Raw genomic sequence first — 20,826 nt, forward strand, 5'->3', positions numbered from 1 at the left:
CTTTACTTCAGTGGTTAGGAACATGTTGGAGTTGATTGTTAAGAATGAGGTTTTGGGGTACTTGGTGGCACATGATTAAATAGGCCAAAATCGGCACGTATCCTCAAGGGGAAATCTTGCCTGAAAAATCTATTGGAATTCTTTGAGGAAATAACAAGCAGGATTGACAAAGGAGAACCAGTGGGAGTTCAGTTGGATCACAGGAAAAATGCTAGCTTGGATACAACATTGGCTGACTGTCAGGAGGCTAAGACAGGGAATAAAGGGGGCCTATTCTGGTTGGCTGCCAGTGACTAGTGGTGGTATGCAGGGGTTGGTATTGGGACTCCTTTTCATGTTATGTGTCAACGATTTGGATAACGGAATTAATGGATTTTGGCTAAGTTTGCTGACGATACAAAGGTAGGTGGAAGGGCATTAGTTTTGAGGAATCAGGGAGTCCGCAGAAGGACTTGGACTGATTAAGAGAATGGGTAAAGAAGTGGGAGATGGAATATAGTTTATGGAATTGTATAGTCATGCACTTTGGTAAAGGAATGAAAGTGTAGACTATTTTCTAAATGGGTAGAAAATTCAAAAATCAGCTGTGCAAAGGGACTTGGGAGTCTTTGTGCAGGATTTTCTGATGGCTAACTTGCAGATTGAATTGATGGTAATGCAATTTTAACATTCATTTTTTGAGGACTAGAATATAATAGCAAGGATGTAATGGTGAGGTTTTATAAGGCATTGGTTAGACTGTACTTTGGAGTATTGTGAACAGATTTGGGCCCCTGACCTAAGAAAAGTTGCATTGCAAAGGGTCCAGTGGAGGTTCATGAGAATATTTGCAGGAATGAAAGGCTTACTGTATGAGAAGTGTTTGATAGCTCCAGGCCTATACACGCTGGAGTTGAGAAGAATGAGGGGTATCTCATTAAATATATCAAATATTGTAAGGCCTAGATAGAGTGCATGTGGAATGAATTTTTCCTATAGTGGGTGAGTCCAGGACCAGAAGGCATGGCCTCAGAATATAGAGATGGAGATGAGGAATTTCTTTAGCCAAAGGGTGGTAAATCTGTGGAATTCATTGCTACTGATGTGTAGAGGTCAAATGATTGAGCAAATTTAAAATGGAGGTTGATAGGTTTTTGATTAGTCAGGATGTCAAATGTTATGGGGAGAAGACTGAAGAATGGGGTTGAGAGGGATAATAAATAAGCCATGATGGAATGGTGGAGCAGACTCAGTGAAGCTGAGTGGCCTGATTCTGCTCCTATGTCTTATGGTTTTGTGACAGCAATGCACTGCAAGACATTAAAAAAAACTATACTCTCTATAATAAAAAAAAAGTGCAAAAGCAGAATGGTGAGGTAGTGTTCGTAGATTGTTCAGAAATCTAATGGCTGTCCCTAAATATTGAGTGTGGGTGTTCAGGCTCCTGTATGTCCCGATGGTAGAAATAAGAAGAGGGTATGCCTTATGATGAGGATCCTTAATAATGTGTGATTCCTCCTTGAAGGGCATAGGATCTGCATAAATATGCAGACCATCTGGATTGGTGTCAAGTTTGGTATTGTGAACAGTAGTATGTTCAGATGGCCTCAGTCCTGAAATCATTTGTGGCAAGATTGGAAATGAACATAGATTATCATAGTATCAAGAAAAATTTAAATTTAATCTGTGAAGTTAATTTGGAATATACATTCTGCTAAATAATTTAGTTCAGAAAGTAGGGGAGAAATGCCTTTAGCAAAAACAGAGCTTTGACTGGCCTCACCAATGCATTCAATTGTGTGAGGATGGGCAGTTTATTCAAACTGCTGAAGAAAATTGGCTGCCCACTGAACCTGGTCGACATGTTCTCTTTCTTTTAAAGAGTTAGATAGCATTATGCTCTGAGGCTAATCGTGGAATATTCTTTCCATTGTTTCGTGTCTTCAGTTTATACAGAATCACTTACACCATAACCAATGGAAAATTGTTCAGTCTTATCTGCCTAATAGCTTAAAAAAAAGTGCACTTGGTCTTTGAGGAATTGCTCTGTGCTAACAATAGCGTCCCAGCATTCCCATATGTAGAGATACCTTTAGTGATTAAAAGAAACTGTTCTGTGTCTGTAAAGAGTTTGTTATTAACATCTACATCAGATTGTCATGACCCAGGAGTCTGCCATACTACCATTATTTAAACTGAAGATTGAGAGCTGCGACACTCAGACATGTATTGTTGCCTGCAATTTTTCATTTCATACTGAGATCAATAAACTAGAACACTGCTGAATGCCATACCACAGAGCTTTGATTCATTACAGCACTTGTAGTTCTATCTTCTGAACATTTAGAAATATTAATCGCTCTATTTTTAAAAACAAAACATCTACTTGTGTAACACTGTGTTGGCGGCCTGGTGCAAACCCCTCTTTTCTCTTTCATGCTAGGAATTTGAAATAAATCTGTGCCCACTGTTGGCACTCTTCTAGCACGCATAACTCCATAACATGGTGCAGAAATGCTCGTTGTCAGGATTGGTGGTAAGCAGGTTAGGCTAAGCAATGTGGCTGCTTAGTACTTCAGGTTTCCAGCAAGGCAATGGTGAAGGCAGGAGTTCATGCCAGGTTCATGCCATAGCAATACTTTCGGAAACAGTACTATAATTATCTACAATTATCAAAGAGCCTAAAAAGCACTTCTAGGTGAGACAAAAATTCACATGCATCTCCTACAATCTTGTCTGTTCCTTTGAATGTGGCTTCTGTATTGGTAAGACCAAGCACAGGCGAGGACACTATTTTGTCGAGCACCGGCTCCCAGTTCCGAGAATATTACGGAGGATCTCACATGGTCTGTGTGGTGAAAAGGCACAATAGTGCCTTGAAGTTTGGTATGACCCCCCCAAATTCTTAGAACTTTCTATAGGGGCATGCTTGAGAGCATCCTGACTGATTGCATCACTGGCTGGTATGGGAACTATACTTCCCTCAATTGCAGAACTCTGTAGAGAGTGGTGCGGACAGCCCAGCGCATCTGTGGGTGTGAACATCCCATTATTCAGGACACTTACAAAGACAGGTGTGTAAAAAGGCCCTGAAGGATCATTGGAGACCCGAGTCACCCCAACCACAAACTGTTCCAGCTGCTACCATCTGGGAAATGGTACCGCAATATAAAAGCCAGGACCACCAGGTTCCGTGACAGCTTTTTCCACCAGGCCATCAGATTGCTTAATTCATGCTAACAGAACTGTATTTCTATGTTGACTATCCTGTTGTACATAATATTTATTATAATTACTATAAATTACTATAATTGCACATTTGAACAGAGACATAATGTAAAGATTTTTACTCGTGTGTATGAAGAATGTAAGTAATAAAGTCAGCTCAATTCAGTTTAACTCTGCTCCCCATTTCCACCCTTTTGCTCACACGGTTCTCAGCCTTCACTACTGCACGAAGCCAACAAGAGTAAAGTAGCAGTACCTTCTATTCTACTTGGGTAGTCTACAACCTGATGGCATTAACATTGAATTCTCCAATTTCAGGTAACCCAAACTCCCTCTTCCTTCCTTTCTCTCTTTCTTATTGATCCAGGTCCCTTTATACATTTCTTTTCATACCTCTCCTCCTCCCTGGTTCTATCTGTCTATCACTCACTCACTCTACTGGGACCTCTACCCCTTCCTTTCTAGTTCCTATCTGCCCACCATGCCTCCCTTGATTCTATTTGTAGACTTGCTTTCTACTTGGATTTTATAATCTGCAGCTCTTTATCTCCAATTATTAGCTCCTAGCTTCTGTTACAATTTCTATCCTTTCCTTCTCTTCTTCCACCCCCCCGACCTAGTTATATCTGTCCATAAACACCTCTTCACCCAATTCCTTAATTTCCATTCCTAGCCCATCCAACCCCTCCTCTTTTTATATTGGCCATCTCCCCTTTATACACACAGTCCCAATGCAGGATTGTGACTATAATTGTAGTCTCTCCTTTTCTTCAGCTGCTGCCTGACCCACTGAATTCCTTCAACATTTTTTTTTCACTGTAATTACTCATAGTGAGCCAATTCCCTGGATAACATCCTGCCTGCTGATAGAGATACTGGTGTATGGACATGAAAGCTGCAGCTGTTTTGTTCATCTGAGACTAGGGACTATTCAACATGTCTAATCATTAAACTGAGTCTTCAAAGCCTGTGTCAGTATGTTCTTCTGTAGGAGAGAGGTCTGGGCAGCAGATGCATAGATCCTGTGTTTCAATCAAATCCCCTTTCTTCATTCTAAACTCTAATCGATGTAAGCATCCCACCTATTTCAAATGTTAGTCTAGAAAACATTAGTTTTCTTTATTCAGTAAGGGGGCAATACAAAAGAGCAGTAGACCTCATAGATGTCTTCTAATCACGGTGGCATGGTAGCGACCTGGATTCAATTCCCGCTGCTGTCTGTAAGAAGATTTTTATGTTCTCTCTGTGACCACGTGGGTTTCATATGGGTTCTCTGGCTTCCTCCCACATTCTAAAGATGTGTGGGTTGGTTAGTAGGTTAATTGGTCACGTGTGTATTTGGGCAGCATGGGCTCACTTGTTGGCCAGAAGGGCCTGTTACCATGCTGTATTCTACATAAAAAAAATTAAAAAAATAACAAGAACGGTAGCTTAAGATTCTTAGAATATGCTAATTCCATCAGTGTATATCAGTTATTAAGCTTTCACTGGATTGATGACATTTGTGTTTGCAATGATTTGCCATGCAGTGAGCTGACCATTGAGATGTATTCTGCTGGATATTCGTTTTTGCACTTAAGGCAACTGTAAAAAAAGTTGTAAAGACAACGGGCATTGAAACGAGCATTTGAGATTTAGCTGTTGATAGTTGTGGTTAGTAGTGACTGAATGTTACAGAGGACATTGGGGGCAGAGCAAACAAGATGGACAACTCAGCTGGTTAAAAAGAAGCCACAAAAGTTCCTAGCTAACTGCCTTCATTTGTGCCAGATGCCACAGGGACTACACAAAGTTGACTGCTGGGACTTGTACCATTCTCCAAGATTATTACGCGTTTCTTTGCTTATTATTTATGTCAGTAGGGCTAAGAACATTTATTGCCATTTAGCGTTTTGAGTTGGAAAATGTATCTATTCAAATGTAGCTAAAATGAAATTTTAGATGCAGTGTCATGGTACGAATATCAAATTGTACCCTTTTTTAAAAATCAGAAGTAAACATGCAACATGCACTCAAAAAAAGATTCATTTCCAGCAGACCTATGGCATTCATGTCCAAATATAATATTTTCAAAATTTTATGCTTATGTGCTCCTGGACTGATGTAATCAACCTGTGTCACAATCAGTAATTTTGTATTATTTCCCTTGGCTGTTGGTGTAAATCCTGAAAATGTGTAGTTGCTGCAAAATGTTTTTCTTTGGTTGAATGGAGAGTACAGCATCTGTGGTTAGAAATTATTTTGCAAGGTAGAGAATAGTCATTTGGAAGATTTGAGAACTGCTATGAGTATCCTCTGTGAAATTTAAATTTTTGCAGTATGTTTAGAGCATGTGATCAAAGTGAAATGTAAATGTGGTAAAACAAACTTCATGATAATTGTGCTGGTAAATCTGATTCTGATGTTTCAGTACATTTTAATACACTGGATAGTGATTCTGTTTTTCTAATGTAGACTATAACAGTTAATTTCTCAGTGTACACTTAAGATTTTTAAAAATATGTTTAGTCTGACGTTAATGAGTGTGGAATAGCATTTATTTGTTTGAACTTGATTTGTTGCTTGAGCTGAATCTGTCTTTGTGGTGATTGTACTTTGTTTTGGTCAGGGAATAGCAATTTATATTTGAGCCAGAGAAATTATTCCATGATACGTGCTTAAGATTACAGCTCTCGTCTGGTTTAATGGTAGAGGTTACAGCGATGTACTAAACAAACATTTTTTATGGTAGTGCATTTGTATATATAACACAACAAATGTATCAAGGCTCACTCACTAATTTGTGCTTCAATATTCTATAATTGTACTGCTGCTATGTATTTTTATTTAAAGTAAGTTTTTGAACTAGTGACTCCAACACCTGAATCTGTTTAATATCAAATTACTTTTTGGACTGGACAGATGATGGTAATGAACACTTGAAAATTCAAATGAGATTGAAGTATGTGTGTAACTGCCAAAAGGGTGTGTAAACGTTATTTGTCAGTAGCATATTGGGAAGAAGCTTCTAAGCTTTTGTATCCCTTGGTTATGTACTTCAGTTTAATTGCACTTGTTATTTCTAAATGAAAGTGTTTTTTTTAATTTTCCTCCTAGTCTTTAATTTCTTCCTAAATATGAACCAGTTTGTAACAGTATCAGTGTTTGTACTCTAGATCCTTGGATACTTGTTAAAACAGTAGGTTGCTGACTATAAAACTGAAAAAAACAGGATAAGTTCCCAGCTGGTGGTGAATAACTTGATCCAGATCAAAGTGATAGTGAAGGTTCTGTGAATGTCGACAGTGTTATGAATCAGGGTGAGGCATATAAGCCAAGGATAGCATTAATACTTGTTATCTGGTGATGACTGCTGGAAGTGCATGTATGCGAACATTGGGTATGGACATATTTGAATATGTAGCCGAAATGTTCTTGCAGATTTAAAATGCCCTGCTTTGTGCTTACATGTGTATGTGAATGTTAGTTGCTTTTACGAGGTGCTGAAGGATGAGCATGCATTTGGGTCCATCACTTGCCTGTAAGAAAGAGGGAAATTGAACAAATCAACCTTTAGATTCTTGCCGACTTTTAGTCACCTGCAATTTCAGTTAATGGATGCAGTTAATCAGGACTCAATCGTCACGGATCCATTAAAGGTTTCAGCTTGAAACATCGACAGTTTATCTCCTCCCCCTTCCCTCCTTCCCCCCTCCCCCCCCGCAAGATGCTGCCTGACTTGCTGAGTTCCTCCTGCATTTTTGTGTGTTGCTCAAGATTTACAGCATCTGCAGAATCTCTTGTGCCTATTGTAATTGATCCCTCTCTACTTTCCCTCCTTCAATTAATCTGTTAGTTTGTTGAAGAGGGAACCAACACAATTGATGAGGCCAGGTTAGTGGATATTATCTATTTGGACTTTAGCAAGGCCTTTTGACGAGGTCCCATATGGAAAGCAAGAGAAGGTTAGATCACATGGGGTCTAGGGAGAGCTAGCTAAGTGGAAACATAATTGGCTTGAAGGTAGAAAGTTGTTTTTCCAATTTGAGGCCTGTGATCAGAGGTGCCACAGGGATTGATGCTGAGCCTGTTGTTATTCATCATTTGAATGAGCATTGGAAAGACATGGTTAGTAATTTGGAAGATAACAATGAAGTGGGTGGTATCACAGATAATGAGGAAGGTTATCAAAAATTACAAGCGAATCTTCAGTTAGGCACGTTGCTCAGGATGGTAAATGGCATGCAATACAGATAAGTGCAAGGTATTGCATTTTGGGAAGACAAATGATAATAGGACTTGATCAGTGAATGGTAGAGCCCTGGGGAGTATTGTAGGACAGAAAGATCAAGGAAAACAAGTACATGGTTCTCTGAAAATGGCATCACATGTAGACAGGGTGGTGATGAAGGCTTTAGACATGCTGACCTTCATCAGTGTGGGCAGGGAATATAGAAGCTTGGATGTTATGTTGCAGTTGGAATATTGTTCACTTGTGGTCACCTGCTATAGGAATGATGGCATGAAGTTGGAAAGAGGTTTAGGAGGATGTTGCTGGGACACGAGGACTGCAAGAAACTGCACAATTGTAGGCGTAGCTCAGCATATCGTGGTAATCAGCTTTTCCTTCACAGACTTTATCTACAATTGATGCTTTGGTAAAGAAGCCAGCATAATAAAGGATCCCACCCACCTAGGTATTCTCTTTTCTCTGCTCTCCTATCAGACAGAAGATACAAAAGCCGGAACCACTAAGCTTAAGGACAACGTTTATCCTACTGTTATAGGATTCTTTAACGGCCCTAGAGTATGATAAGATAGACTTTTGACCTGACAAACTACCTCATTATGGCCTTTCACTTCATTACCCACCTGTGCTGCACTTCAGAATTTTCACTGTATCTTAGTACATGTGGCAGCAATAAGCCAAATTTGCCAAAATGTTTGCGGTGTATTGTCAAAGATGGGTGGAAGGATTTTGCATAAGCATTGTGCCACCTTGACTCTGGGATGGGCCTGTTCCAGGAGCTCTACATAAACGCGAGAAAGTCTGCAGATGCTGGATGTCTAAAGCAAAATACACTTGAAATCCTGGAGGAATTCATCTGGTCGGACAGTGTCTATGGAAATGAATAGATAGTCGACGTTTTGGGCTGAAATCCTTCAGGAGTGAGAAGGAAGGGGGAAGATCCTAAAATTAAAAAAGTTGGGAGGAGGAGAGATGGAAGCTAGCTGGAAGGTGATGGGTGAAGCCATGTGGGTGGGAAAGGTTGAGGGCTGAAGAGGAAAACATCTGATGGGGGAGGAGAGTGGACCATAGGGTGAAAGGAAGGAGGAGGGGATCCTGGGGGAAGTAATGGGCAGGTGAGAAAAGTAAAAGATCAGCAAGGGAAATAGAGGAGGTGGGGGCGGGGGGGGGGGAGAGAAATTACAATTTACAATGGGTCTCACCAACGTAGAGGAGACCACATCGAGAGTACTGGACAGGATAGACGACCTCAGTAGATTCGCAGGTGAAGTGTTGCCTCACCTGGAAGGATTGCTTGGGGCCCTGAATGGAGGTGGGGGAGGAGGTGTCTGGGCAGGTGTAGCACTTTCAGAAATTTGCAGGGATAAGTGCCAGGAGGGAAATTAGGATTACTGCGGAGAGGTGAATGGACGAGGGAATCGCAGAAGGAGCGATCCCTGTGGGCGGAATAAAGATACCTGTATGTTTAGTGATATAAAGTTCTACTTTTGATGACTTCAACAAAATGTTTATTTCAATTTACAGTAAGTAGGGTTAGAGTTAACCCAAACCCTACAGCATTTTTTTGCATGATCTTCAACAATTTCAGTTTTGCATTGTATCATGTATGTAGCAGTATCATACTGCGCGTAAATCAGCACCTAATTAAAGTACATTATCACATCACAAAAAGGTTGGGGGTGAAGAGATATATTCAAAGTCTCATGATTGTTCCTTGTCCAAGATACTTCAAGATTTGAAACTTGTAAGTTTCTAAAATCCTGCATGTGGGATTTGAAATGTTTTTTTTTATATCAGTTCAGGTTAGAATTTTAGGAGATAAAGGAAAAAAATATTATACTCTCATTTGAAGTGAGACTATCTTGGGAAGATGCTTTAATAGCTGTATGATCACAGTAACTCAGACAACAGCTTTGTGGTTTTAAGAAAACCTCCAGAAGTTGATATCCAATTTATGATTTCGTTTTGTGTAAGACCAAGCTTTTGTCAATTTTAACAATGTTACATTTATTGTCACAATTAATCCATTTCCAAAGTAACACCGCCTTCTCATGTACTATCATTCAATTATTGGACAAGTTTAAATTGGTCGCAGTCTCTTTATCTTTGGATTCTTTACTGCTTTTACCTGTTGAACTTAAAAAAAAAATTGCCTGGTACTTCAGGTCTGAAAGATGCAAAAAGATCAAAAGGTTTTTCTCTCCTGAAACCTGCCTGTGCGCTGGATTCTAATTGAGCAACTATGGGAGAGAGCCAGATTACAAAATCATGGAATTGGACAGTTCTGAACAATGTTGGCAGGAGGCTCATAATAAATGTCTTCTTTTCATTTGTAGTTGAATACTTACCTAAAGTGAAGGCAGCCTTGATCTTATTTTTTTTTAAAAACTGGTCGTCGTAGAAGGATGGAAAGTTATAAAGATCACTAACTGAACATCCTCAAAAGACAATTAACCTGAATTAGTTGCCAAGTGGAAGGAAATGGACTGTAAATGACAACTTGCAAGCTATTATGAAGACAGTAATATTTAAAGTAAATGAACCTATACTTATACTATTTAAAAGGGTTCTTATACAGAATTTCTAACTATTAGTTATTTGTATATCTAGTTTAGATTATCTAATTTTATGTAAAGGCTATATTTATTGTATACATTCTATACAGAATAGGGATCATTTAATTGTAGTGGCTGTAGTGTGAACACTTGTACTTTTAAAAAGCACTTTGTTTTATTTCACATCTCAGTTGAGCATGTTTTTGCCCATGTGACTTCATTGCAACAATTAGATAAAACTGTATCATTACGTTCTTTGGATTTTATGCAGACTGGAAGTAAATAACATTACATAAAATAAATATTTTTTGTGCAATTTCTTTTATGCCCCATTAAGAATAATTAAGTTATTAAGCCATGTCTTAAACATTGGTGGAACATTTTAAATCCATTCTGTGGGTTAATATACAGGTATGATTTGTTCTCTAATTAGTCTCATGAAAGCTGTAATGAAACATAAAAATAGTCATAACAAGGCTTTTTGCTCACTAGTTTGTTGTAAAGAATGGATGGTATAGTTCTGCAGCAGCTTTGGCTGTTGTCTGTATTTGCATATTTTCTTGACTGTGTGACTTTCCCCGGCATGCTCTTAATTTTTTCAATGACCCACATGTTTGCTGGTAATTGGCCAGTGTGAATTAGCACTTAGTTATCAGCAGAAAGGATCACTTGTTGTGTTTGTGTGCATGTGAGAAAACACTGCAGTAGTACAGGGTAGTAGGGACAATGGAATGGGATTTGTGGGATGCTCGCTTGGAATTCAGTATGGACCTACCAGATGGGCTAAGTGGTGGCCTCCTTATAATATTGAAACAGTGGTCCTCTAGCTGTTCTGAAGCTATGAAGTATTTAACAGAAACATTTAAAACTTTGCCAATAATTTGCATTTATCTAACTTAATAATGTGTTTTTATCAAATTGCTGCAAAGGTTTTGTAGTATTGTCAGTGAAGGGTGGATGTTGTATATTATCAACGTTCCTCCTGTGATGTTTAATCATGAATTTTAAATTATTTTTAATGTCCTTCTGTGTCATGTTCATGCTCTGATTTCTGTAATTCTAAAAAAGTTTTTTTTATATAGAGGGAAAGGAACAATTAATTTTACCTGACTCTTTAAAAGGCTGTTCAGAATTACAGTAACAAAAGCATTTCTAACTTTCATTGTCTACTTCCTGAACTATTTGAGATAAATAATGCAGATAAATAGAAGGGAATTGAAGTTGATCCAGATAATGTTTGTAAGTGAAGGGTTACTTGCATGTCGCACAGGCATTGGCTAGTTGGCAAAGGAGGCTTATTTACATCAACTAATTACTCCCTGTAAATATTCAGCATGTGATCAAACGCCTAATATTGTAGTTCACACAATTTTGTTAGTTTCAGGAATAAAGTTGGAGGTTCTTGGCAAATTAATAATAAACCTGAGCTGATGCAGATTCAAAGATGGATACTTCTCACTAACCATGATATAGGGGCTAGACTCAAGATTGACTATCCCATTGCCTCTGCAGATGCTGCTTAATGCACTGAGTTCCTCCAGCAGTTTGTGTTGTTATTTTTTGCTCCACATTCTTGTTCTTGCAGTTTCTCTGTTGACTTAACTTGTCTGTGGAATTGCACGCAACCTTCAACAAGGTTGTGGGTGAATTGAAGGATGGAAAGAAATGAAGTTGTTTCAATTCTACAATTCTGGGGAAAGGACAAATAGGAACAAACAAGTAGCTGATGATTACTGTTTCCAATACAATGAGGCAAGTTGTAAGTAAAATATTTTTGGATAACTCAAAGTTTAAGAGTTGTAGGCATATAACTATCATTAGTGTTGTGATGAGTACCTACGGAGAACATCTGAGATCACGCCCGAAGAATGGATTGCAGAGATAACCAAGATCATTTTGTGAATTGCATGTATTTGCTTTGTGTAGTTACCAAGAAAATGGATGGTGGTGATTGTGGGTCATTCATTTTAAAGTTTGATGTGTCTTGAGTTTTATGGTTGATTATTGAGGGAATTATCTGCCAGGCATGAAGGAGGATAAGGTCCAATTGAGACTGGGTGCAATGAGGATTCCTTGTGAGCTCAATGAGCATGTCTGGTCAAGAATATTCAAAGGTTAAATACTAAGATTAGAGTTTCACTAAAAAAGGTAGTGGCAGCTATTAAATTTAAAGATATCTCAAAGTTTAAAGTAAATTTATTAAAGTATGTACTCATTATGCAACCTTGAAATTCGTCTCCTAACAGGCAGCCATGAAAGACAGAAACCGCCCCCTCCCAAAAAAAACATGTACTTTTAAAAAGAGAGTCGAACACCCAGTGTGCAGAGGGGAAAAAAACGCAAGCGAATAGTGTTTTGAACTGAAGTCTACATGAGTCCCATAGTTCAGCATAGCGCCAAATAAACCTTGTGAAACAGTGATCTGAACTGGCCTGTACCCAGTGTCTAAATTTTTGACCAGACATTGGGTTTAATTGCTTTGTTACACTCTGGTGCTCGAATCTTGCTGCCTTGATCCGCCTTTGGCACTGTGCTTAATTCGATCAATCCTTCGGCCCTCCTCACTTTTGACAATAGGCCCGCCACCTTGCCTACCGTCAAATTCAAAGGGAAGTTACAGACTTTTCTTGCAATGATTATTTGCCAGAAAAAGTGTGATCTGACTAAGTTATCTATTTTAAATAATTAAAATAACCTTTATTGCCTTTTGAAGTGCCTGGAGAAAGAAAGTGAAAGAACTTTTAATTACATTGTGCCTCTATCAGGATGAGTTCCATTGCATCACAGTTAATGTACCTGATTAGAAATTGTTATGTTGGCATTTATAGAAGAGTGCACATACTGATGCATATAGTTACCAACATCGATCATGAAACGTTTTTCTGAGATACTGGATAAGGGAATAAATAGCTAAACAATTAAGCTCTCTATATTTCTTCTATGATCACAAAATATAGATGAGATCATAATTTGGTATAGTATCCAAAATAAGACTGCACTCATTCTCGGAATTGGTGTAGATTGTGTGGTGTAATCCTCATTGGTCATGGATTCAGGACCTTTTGACTTGAATGTGAGCATGTAATCAATTGAGTCAAACTGTAATAAGCTGATTAAACATAGTAATTATAATTATGGCTTAGAATTTTTGTATAATATCATTTGAAGTTGGAAGATGAATATATAAAGGGGTTCTTATTAAGACTAATAAGAGTTGGATTATGGTGCCGGGGGGGGGGCGGAGTTGGTGGTCTCTGGTATTAAAACTTAAAATGGCAAGTGGCATGACAATTTTAATTGTTTTCAAAAATTGTATTTGATATACTGAATTAAAAATAAAGACCTGTAATCATAAACACTGGACTGCTCCGATGGGCACCTACTGGATTAATGACGTAATGGTCTTCAGAAGGAAGACCATCTCATGTTATTGATCAGATAGTCTGCAATTGGTTTGGATTATGGTGATACATTCTCACACAATTTCAATAACTGCCTTTCAATTAATTTTATTTCTAATAGTATTATAGCACTTGCAGAGAGGGAACTTGTGGAGATTTGCATGTGTATGCAATTGATGATGGTGCATTTAACAATGGTTTGCAAGCCTTAAGCCAAGTTTGAATTAAGTAATGTGCAAACAAAGTTATTTCTTCCTTTGCAGTGGCTTGCCACTGATTCATTTTGGGGCTCATAATATACAAATTGTCATATTTGTCTTGAAACTTACAAATTGGATTGGACTGTGAGTGAGATTTTGCAGACAACCATGGTGGTTATAAATTTTATCAGTAAAGTGAATTGCTATACACCTGGTCAAAATAAATTTGTTCTGATCTTCGTAAGCCTGAAGCAATGTGACGCCTGTATGTTCCATGTATGGATACGAACCTCCCTCCCCATCATCTTCAACATGGGTGCCCCCTGGGACTGTGTGCTGAGCCTATTGCTGTACACTCTGTTTACACATAACTGTGCGGCCAAACACGAGTAATCACATTGTTAAGTTTGCCAATGAACAGCACTGGTGGGGCTCATTAAAAATCATGAGATGGCCTACAGAGAGGAGGTGGTAGAACTTGAGGTCTGGTGTCAGTGCCAGGCAAATAACCTCTTCCTCAATGTCAACAAGACAATAGAGATAGCTATAAACTTTAGGAGATCTCTCACCACTCACACCACTCTTTGCATTGGCAGTACAGCAATGGAAACTGCCAGCAATTTCAAACTCCTGGGAGTGCACATGTCATATAACCTCTCATTGTGTGAAGTGTGCTCTGGGACAATCAGGAAAGCTTATCAATCTCTGTACTTTCTGAGAAGGCTGAAGAGTGCTGGATATGAACATCTATAATTCTCATCATTCTACTGACATGCAGTGGAGAGCATTCTAGCTTGTTACATCTGCATGGTACGGAAACTGCACTTGTACGGACAGGAAGGGTATTCAACAGATAGTCAAAACTGCCCAACACATCACTGGCATCGGCCTACCTGCCATCGAGGATATGTACAGAAAGATGTCGGAAAAGTGCCAGTAGCCTCATGAAGGATGCCTCCCACCCTATTCATGGACTGTTTTCCCATTCTCATCCAGGAGGAGGCTACATAGCATTCATGCCAGGAACATTAGACTCAAAGTTACTTTCCCCAAGTAGGAGGCTGATCAACACCTCCACCCACAAGCCCACTTCTCTGCACTCTCACCATGACTACTTTATCGTCTTTTGTCAGCCACATTGTGTACAGACAATCCTTTCCTTAGCATCATTTTATGGACATACAATCAATCTATGTATATGGTAACTTTAGTACTTGTGTTTATTATTGTGTTTATTTTACTGCTTTTTGTGCTGCATTGGATTTAGAGTAACATTTATTTCATTCTCCTTTGTACTTGTACAGTATACTGGAAATGACATTAAACCATCCTGAATCTTGAATCTGATGTTTGCTGAGTTATTACTGTCCTTGATTGCTGCTTGAGACAACTATCATTTAGTTTGGAATGTAGGAGTTTTTAAGTCTAATGCAAAATTTAATCAGTTAACATTTATTGTCATCATGTTATATATTTATGTGGCCCATTAAAGATATTTTAACACATATGTAAATGTGTTTTAAAGTCATTGGCACTAAATGACTTCACTGTGTTCATTCATTCATTATGTGCCATGTCGTATAATGTGGGCGGTCATGGTCTTGACCATGATTGTTCTTGGCAAATTCTTTTACAGAAGTGGTTTGCCATTGTCACTGTATACAGATTTATTATAATTAGTTGTCCTTTTTTAAAATAAAAGTAATGAAGTGATTCATTATTGAAAATCAATTTGACATCAAATAGTGACATTCATGAAATACAGGACTCTGTCATGCTTTGGGGTTAGTGTTTTAATACAGCTATTAGAGCAGTTAATTTAATGCTCGCGTATGTTTTGTTCCTTTCATTTTGCAGCTTACTTAAAGAAGGTTCCAAGATGTACACACAGTCAAAGTCAAAGAGAGCCTCAAGTTTCCATGAGTTTGCAAAAAGCACCAGTGATGCTTGGGACATTGGGGATGATGAAGAAGAGGAGTTCTTGTCTGTTGCTTCCCAGAATCTTAATTCAAAGGTTGCAATGGCAACAGCAGCTCAGGTCATTCAGAACCACAATAAATTAAAGGATCGGCCAGGTGAAAAGTTGCATCAGTCGGAATCAATCGATGAGGCTAAAACAAATGGCAAAGTGGTCAAGTCAAACAGCGAGGTACAACTATCAAAGTCTTCAGGTAAAGGTTATACAAGTGTAGCTGGAGTGAGTTTTTCTCGGTCACTACAGAAAGTGGTAATTAACTTTTCGCATAATTTATTGATCTTGTACAAATTACTTTTGTAAGCAACGATTTTAGTGTTTTAAATGAACTATACAAGTGCTGGTAGTATTAAGCAGATCACATAGCATTTGCAGAGACTGATAAATAGGTGTTCAAGTTGATGAGCTTTCTTGTGTTATATGGACTGCTAGCTATGTAACTTACTTTCTTATTGTTTTAGTTTAGATTTTCAAAATATTTGTGTGCAAGGATACCCCCAAATAAATATACATCCTCTTTTTAAAAAAAAATGACAATCCCAGATAATTTGCATAAAAGCAGTACCTTGATATCATTGATATGATGGATAATTTTTATTACCAAGTCCATTGAAAATTAAAACAGAATGCATACAAATGTATAAAATGGTGATTAAATTTATTTCTTTTGTTGAGTGGGGACTTCCGGTATGTACCTGCTATTTCTAGCTGAGAGCTTAATTGATTACCTCTGGAACTGAATACTTCCACGGTGCATCTTGATGAACCACGTTTCCTTTTAGGCCATGTAGATGGCTGATGACAATTACGCTTAAGAAAAGCTGGGAGCTGAATTAGACAGATTTTTAAACTTCTGTCTGTTCAGCAATACACTATTCAGCTTATATGAAATAATCCCTTTCTCCCCTTTACTGCCTAATTTATCATATTTTAATGTAAAATAATTAATGAGAAATATGCAATGTTTGATCATCCAGGAACTTTCAAAGCATAATGGAAAATGCGGAACAGCAGAAAATCGGCAGTGGGGTGGGGTACATAATTGTTTTTTGACTTGAAGAGGTACAGGTTTTGCAAATGCTCTACTATTAGGTATTTTCACAATGGACATGGATTGGGTAATCACATTCAAAGCCTATTTTGGGGATGTTTTGTACAAGTTAATTAAAGAGGGACTGTCTTGTATCAGTTAATATATGAACCCAGTTAATGTTTTCTCATTAAGAATATTTTAAATATTAATGACTCAACTTTATTTTGTTTGAGTCCAATTGAGTACTTAAATAATGTTCTAGATTTGTATATCAGGTGCACAACTGAGAATTGTTGTATGAGTCTCTGTTTGCAGCAGTTATTAAATTGAAGCTGTTTCGGGGAGAACGGCTGTGAAGTGTTCTCTGGTATAATTTCAGGAATGCTGTTATTTGTCCTGATCAACATATCAGCTTAACTAACACACCTTATTCTATGTTATGATGTGGAGTTTTGTCTTCCTAGATAACAGTCTGTGTCATGATTTCCCATTTGGTGAAGATACAGCATCTGTGCATATGTCAGAGAAGTGAATTGGGGGAAAAATGTAATAGAAACAGAGAAAAACTACAGCACAATACAGGTCCTTTGGCCCACAATGCTGTGCCGAACATGTACTTACTTTAGAAATTAGCTAGGGTTACCCATAGCCTATTTTTCTAAGCTCCATGTACCTATCCAGGAGTCTCTTAAAAGATCCTATTGTATCCACATCCACCACAGTGGCTGGCAGCCCATTCCATGCACTCATCACTCTGTGTTTAAAAAACAAACAAACAAACTTACCCCTGACATCTCCTCTATACCTACTTGCAAGCACCTTAAAACTGTGCCCTCTCGTGTTAGCCATTTCAGCCCTGGGAAAATGCCTGACTATCCACACAATCAATGCCTCTCATCATCTTGTACACCTCTATCAGGTCACCTCTCATCTTCTGTTGTTCCAAGGAGAAAAGATAAAGTTCACTCACCCTAGTCTCATAAGGCATGCTCCCCAATCCAGGCAACATCCCTGTAAATCTCCTCTGCACCCCTTCTATAGTTTCCACATTCTTTCTGTAGTGAGGTGACCAGAACTGAGCACAGTACTCCAAGTGGGGTCTGACCAGGATCCTATATGGCTGTAACATTACCTTTCGGCTCTTGAACTCAATCCCATGGTTTTGCTGGACAAGGTGTTGATGAGATTTTTGAGGAGACTGCCAGCATATTGTGATGAAAGACTGTATAGGATGGGCTTGTTTCCTTTGGAGCAAGAGAGCCAAGGAGAGGCTTAATTGAGATCTATAATACCATGAGAGGCCTTGGCAAATTTCCTTTAGCTGAGAGATTGTAGACCAGAGGGCATGGAGTTAAGGTCGTTAGTAGAAGGATTATAGTAGATATAGAGATATATTTGCACCGAAAGTTGGTAAAGATCTGATATTTCCCGTGTTAAAGACTAGTACAGGCAGAAAGCCTCATCACGTTTAAAAATTGTGCATGTCCTGAGGTTGGAGGGCTATCTGTGGGTGCGTGGGTAGGTGGATGGATGGGAGGACGAGGGGCTTGTTGAGCTGTTGGCATCTTGTTGCTTGTTGTGTTCTCTGATCTTCTGCTGAGCATTGTGGGTATGCTATATCAGCATCAGAATGAGTGGCAACACTTGCAGGCTGCCCCCAGCAAATCCTCAAGTTGTGTTGTTTGCTATGCTGTGTTTCAATATAGATGTGATAATTAAATGAAATTGAAACTGAACCATGTGCAAAGGAGGTGGGACTAGATCAGTAACCACTTCAATCACCAGTGTATGCAATGGGATGAAAGCTCTCTTTCTGTATCATGTAGTTTACAGATTCCATGATTTCACTCTCTATTACCAAACAGCCACATCAGATGACTCAGTTTTAAATGTACAACATGCAAATCAAATGAAAAGCTTTCTATAGGATTCAAATACCCAACTTATGGACAGCAAGCATATGAGAATTCAACAGAATGGATGATAACTTTCTGGCTGCTGCAGGGATTTCCGTGTGTCTTCTGTCCCACTGTGCATTCTCACAACAATTGGAGACTTGGAGGAGGAAGCATATCAATTTCTTTCACATTGAAACCCCCGGTTTCCTTGGCTGCGTAAGTCTAGGGAAGACACACACTCTGGTCCTGCCAAACTCGTGAGATTGAGATGGCTCTCCCACCCTAAACCTTGGTTTGTGTGGATGCTGTGTAATTTTCTATCCTGTTACAAATTAGTACCATGAAATAACAGACTTATTATATTTATGTATTATATTAGAATTATATTTATGAACCTTAACTAAAGGTTTAGTAAAGAAGAACAAAAAGAAAAGGGCCCATTTTAATTAAATAGTCAAATGTGCACAAGTTGGAGCTCAGTGCTTGATCGATATTCACCGATCCTCAGTCGATCTTAGCGCATGGCTCCATCGAATCATGGTTCTGCACAGGATCAAATCCAGGTTCTCTCCAGCGTCTTCTCTCTTCATCTCTCGTTGAACAAAAGCTCCAAGACAGACCTTAATCTCCCTTACTCAAAACTTGCCCCCACTTTCCACTGTCTTAGTTGGATAGCACACATTCTCATCATCCCTTATCTTCAACAATAACCCAAACAGGCTGAAAGCGAAACAGGCTGTTATAGAACTGCTAAGTGAAATACCTACAGCATAACAATAAAAATGTGAACCAGGGTGCTACAATGTAAATTCTGAGAGAATTTTATTTTGTATGTCAGTTTTAGTTAGTGATTTGTGAATCCTGTAATAGCAAATTGCTTTTACCTAAATGGCCACAGAGTGAGGTTTGCCTGTGTTTGGCCAGTTATTTTACTCTTTTTGAGAGTCTTTGTAAGTTAGTCACAGAGTCATGGAGCATGAACTCACAGAAACAGGCCCTTTGGCTCAGGAGAGGGTTGTAACCTTTCTTTCTGCCTAATCCCATCTACTGGCATCCGGATCATAGCTTTCCATAACCCTCTCATCTACTGTGTACCTATCCAAACTTCTCTGGTGTCACACTTGGAACCAACATCCACCACTTATGCTGACAGCTTGTTCCATATTCACACCACCCTGAGTAAAAAAGATCTCCCTCTGATTCCCCTTAAATGTTTCACCATTCACACTAAACGTATGACCTTTAGTTCTAGTCTCACTTGACCTCAGGTGGAAAAAAAAGTCTGCATGTATTTACCCATCTATACATCTCCATTTTCTATACCTCCATAAGATCTCCCTCCATTCTCCTATACTCCTGGGAATAAAGTCCTAATTTAGTTTTGTGGTTCTCAATCATTTTCTGCTCATGGCTCACTTGTGACTTTCATTTACTTCTGTGGCCCCACTTTAGTCAACTGTACTAATTCTAATGTACATTCAATATTTATGTTTTAACAGGTTATAGGTATTGTATGTTAAATATAATGTTGCAGGTATATATGGAAAAATAAAACAATTTCAAAGCTCTGAATAGGATACCTTTTTGTTTGAACTGTTGTATCACTTTACAACTCAATAAGGCCTTCTTGCGATATGGTGGTGTTAACACCATTCTCATTCAACTCAAGTGGATCCACCACCCAAACTGGAATGTGCATCTCCAGCAGGACCCTGAACTGAAATTCCCTATCAGTGCACTGTTGTTTCAAATTATCAAGATATACAATCAGATCATCTTGCAATTCTATTTTAAGAGTGGCCAGTTTAGGAAATTGCATAAACATGAGATGTCCAGTACCGCTGCTGAAAAGTTTTCAGATTTCCAAGGAAAGCGATAGTTTCTGTGTGACATGAGTTTAGTTTTTTTTTCCCTTGTAGCTGTTTGTTTAATAATTTCGGTTTTTCAAATATATCTGACAGGTTAAAATATGTCAGAATTACCAACAACAAATTGTTCTCTAAGCTGCTTATCACTTAGAAATGCTACAGTACTATCCAAAAGTGCAAGAAGGTAGTAATGAAGACCTTTTGATAACCATCAGACCTCTATGCATCAGTAGTCATTCAAACATTCTTCTTCAAAAAGTTGTTGAAACTGACTCTCTTGAAGTGCATTTGATTTGAAGTTGACAGCCATCATTAATGCAGCAAGAATATCTTGCAAACATCCTCCCAATTTTTTTTGTAACCAAACGCTCATGGTGGTTGACACAGTTTGTGCAAAAGAAGACTTAGTCAGGAGTAGCAGTTTTTAAAATGATCAGTGAACCCTCTTTATCTTCCTACCA

At 38.5% G+C, this 20,826-nt stretch overlaps 1 protein-coding gene and 1 long non-coding RNA gene across 6 annotated transcripts in view; one reads left to right on the plus strand and one right to left on the minus strand.

The window, feature by feature from the left end:
* LOC134355515 (TBC1 domain family member 22B-like) overlaps nucleotides 1–20,826 on the plus strand; it is a 373,010-nt gene that overhangs the window by 20,667 nt on the left and 331,517 nt on the right. For all 5 annotated transcript variants that reach the window (XM_063065500.1, XM_063065505.1, XM_063065503.1 and 2 more), the window contains one exon: nucleotides 15,449–15,762. In XM_063065500.1, coding sequence (XP_062921570.1) covers nucleotides 15,449–15,762 — 314 coding nt within the window. The remainder of the gene's footprint in view (nucleotides 1–15,448; nucleotides 15,763–20,826) is intronic.
* Nucleotides 1–20,826, minus strand: part of LOC134355516 (uncharacterized) — a 33,038-nt gene that overhangs the window by 9,548 nt on the left and 2,664 nt on the right. The gene's annotated exons all lie outside the window — the stretch shown is intronic.

This window comes from Mobula hypostoma, chromosome 13, assembly GCF_963921235.1.
Source record: "Mobula hypostoma chromosome 13, sMobHyp1.1, whole genome shotgun sequence".
NCBI lineage: Eukaryota > Metazoa > Chordata > Chondrichthyes > Myliobatiformes > Myliobatidae > Mobula > Mobula hypostoma.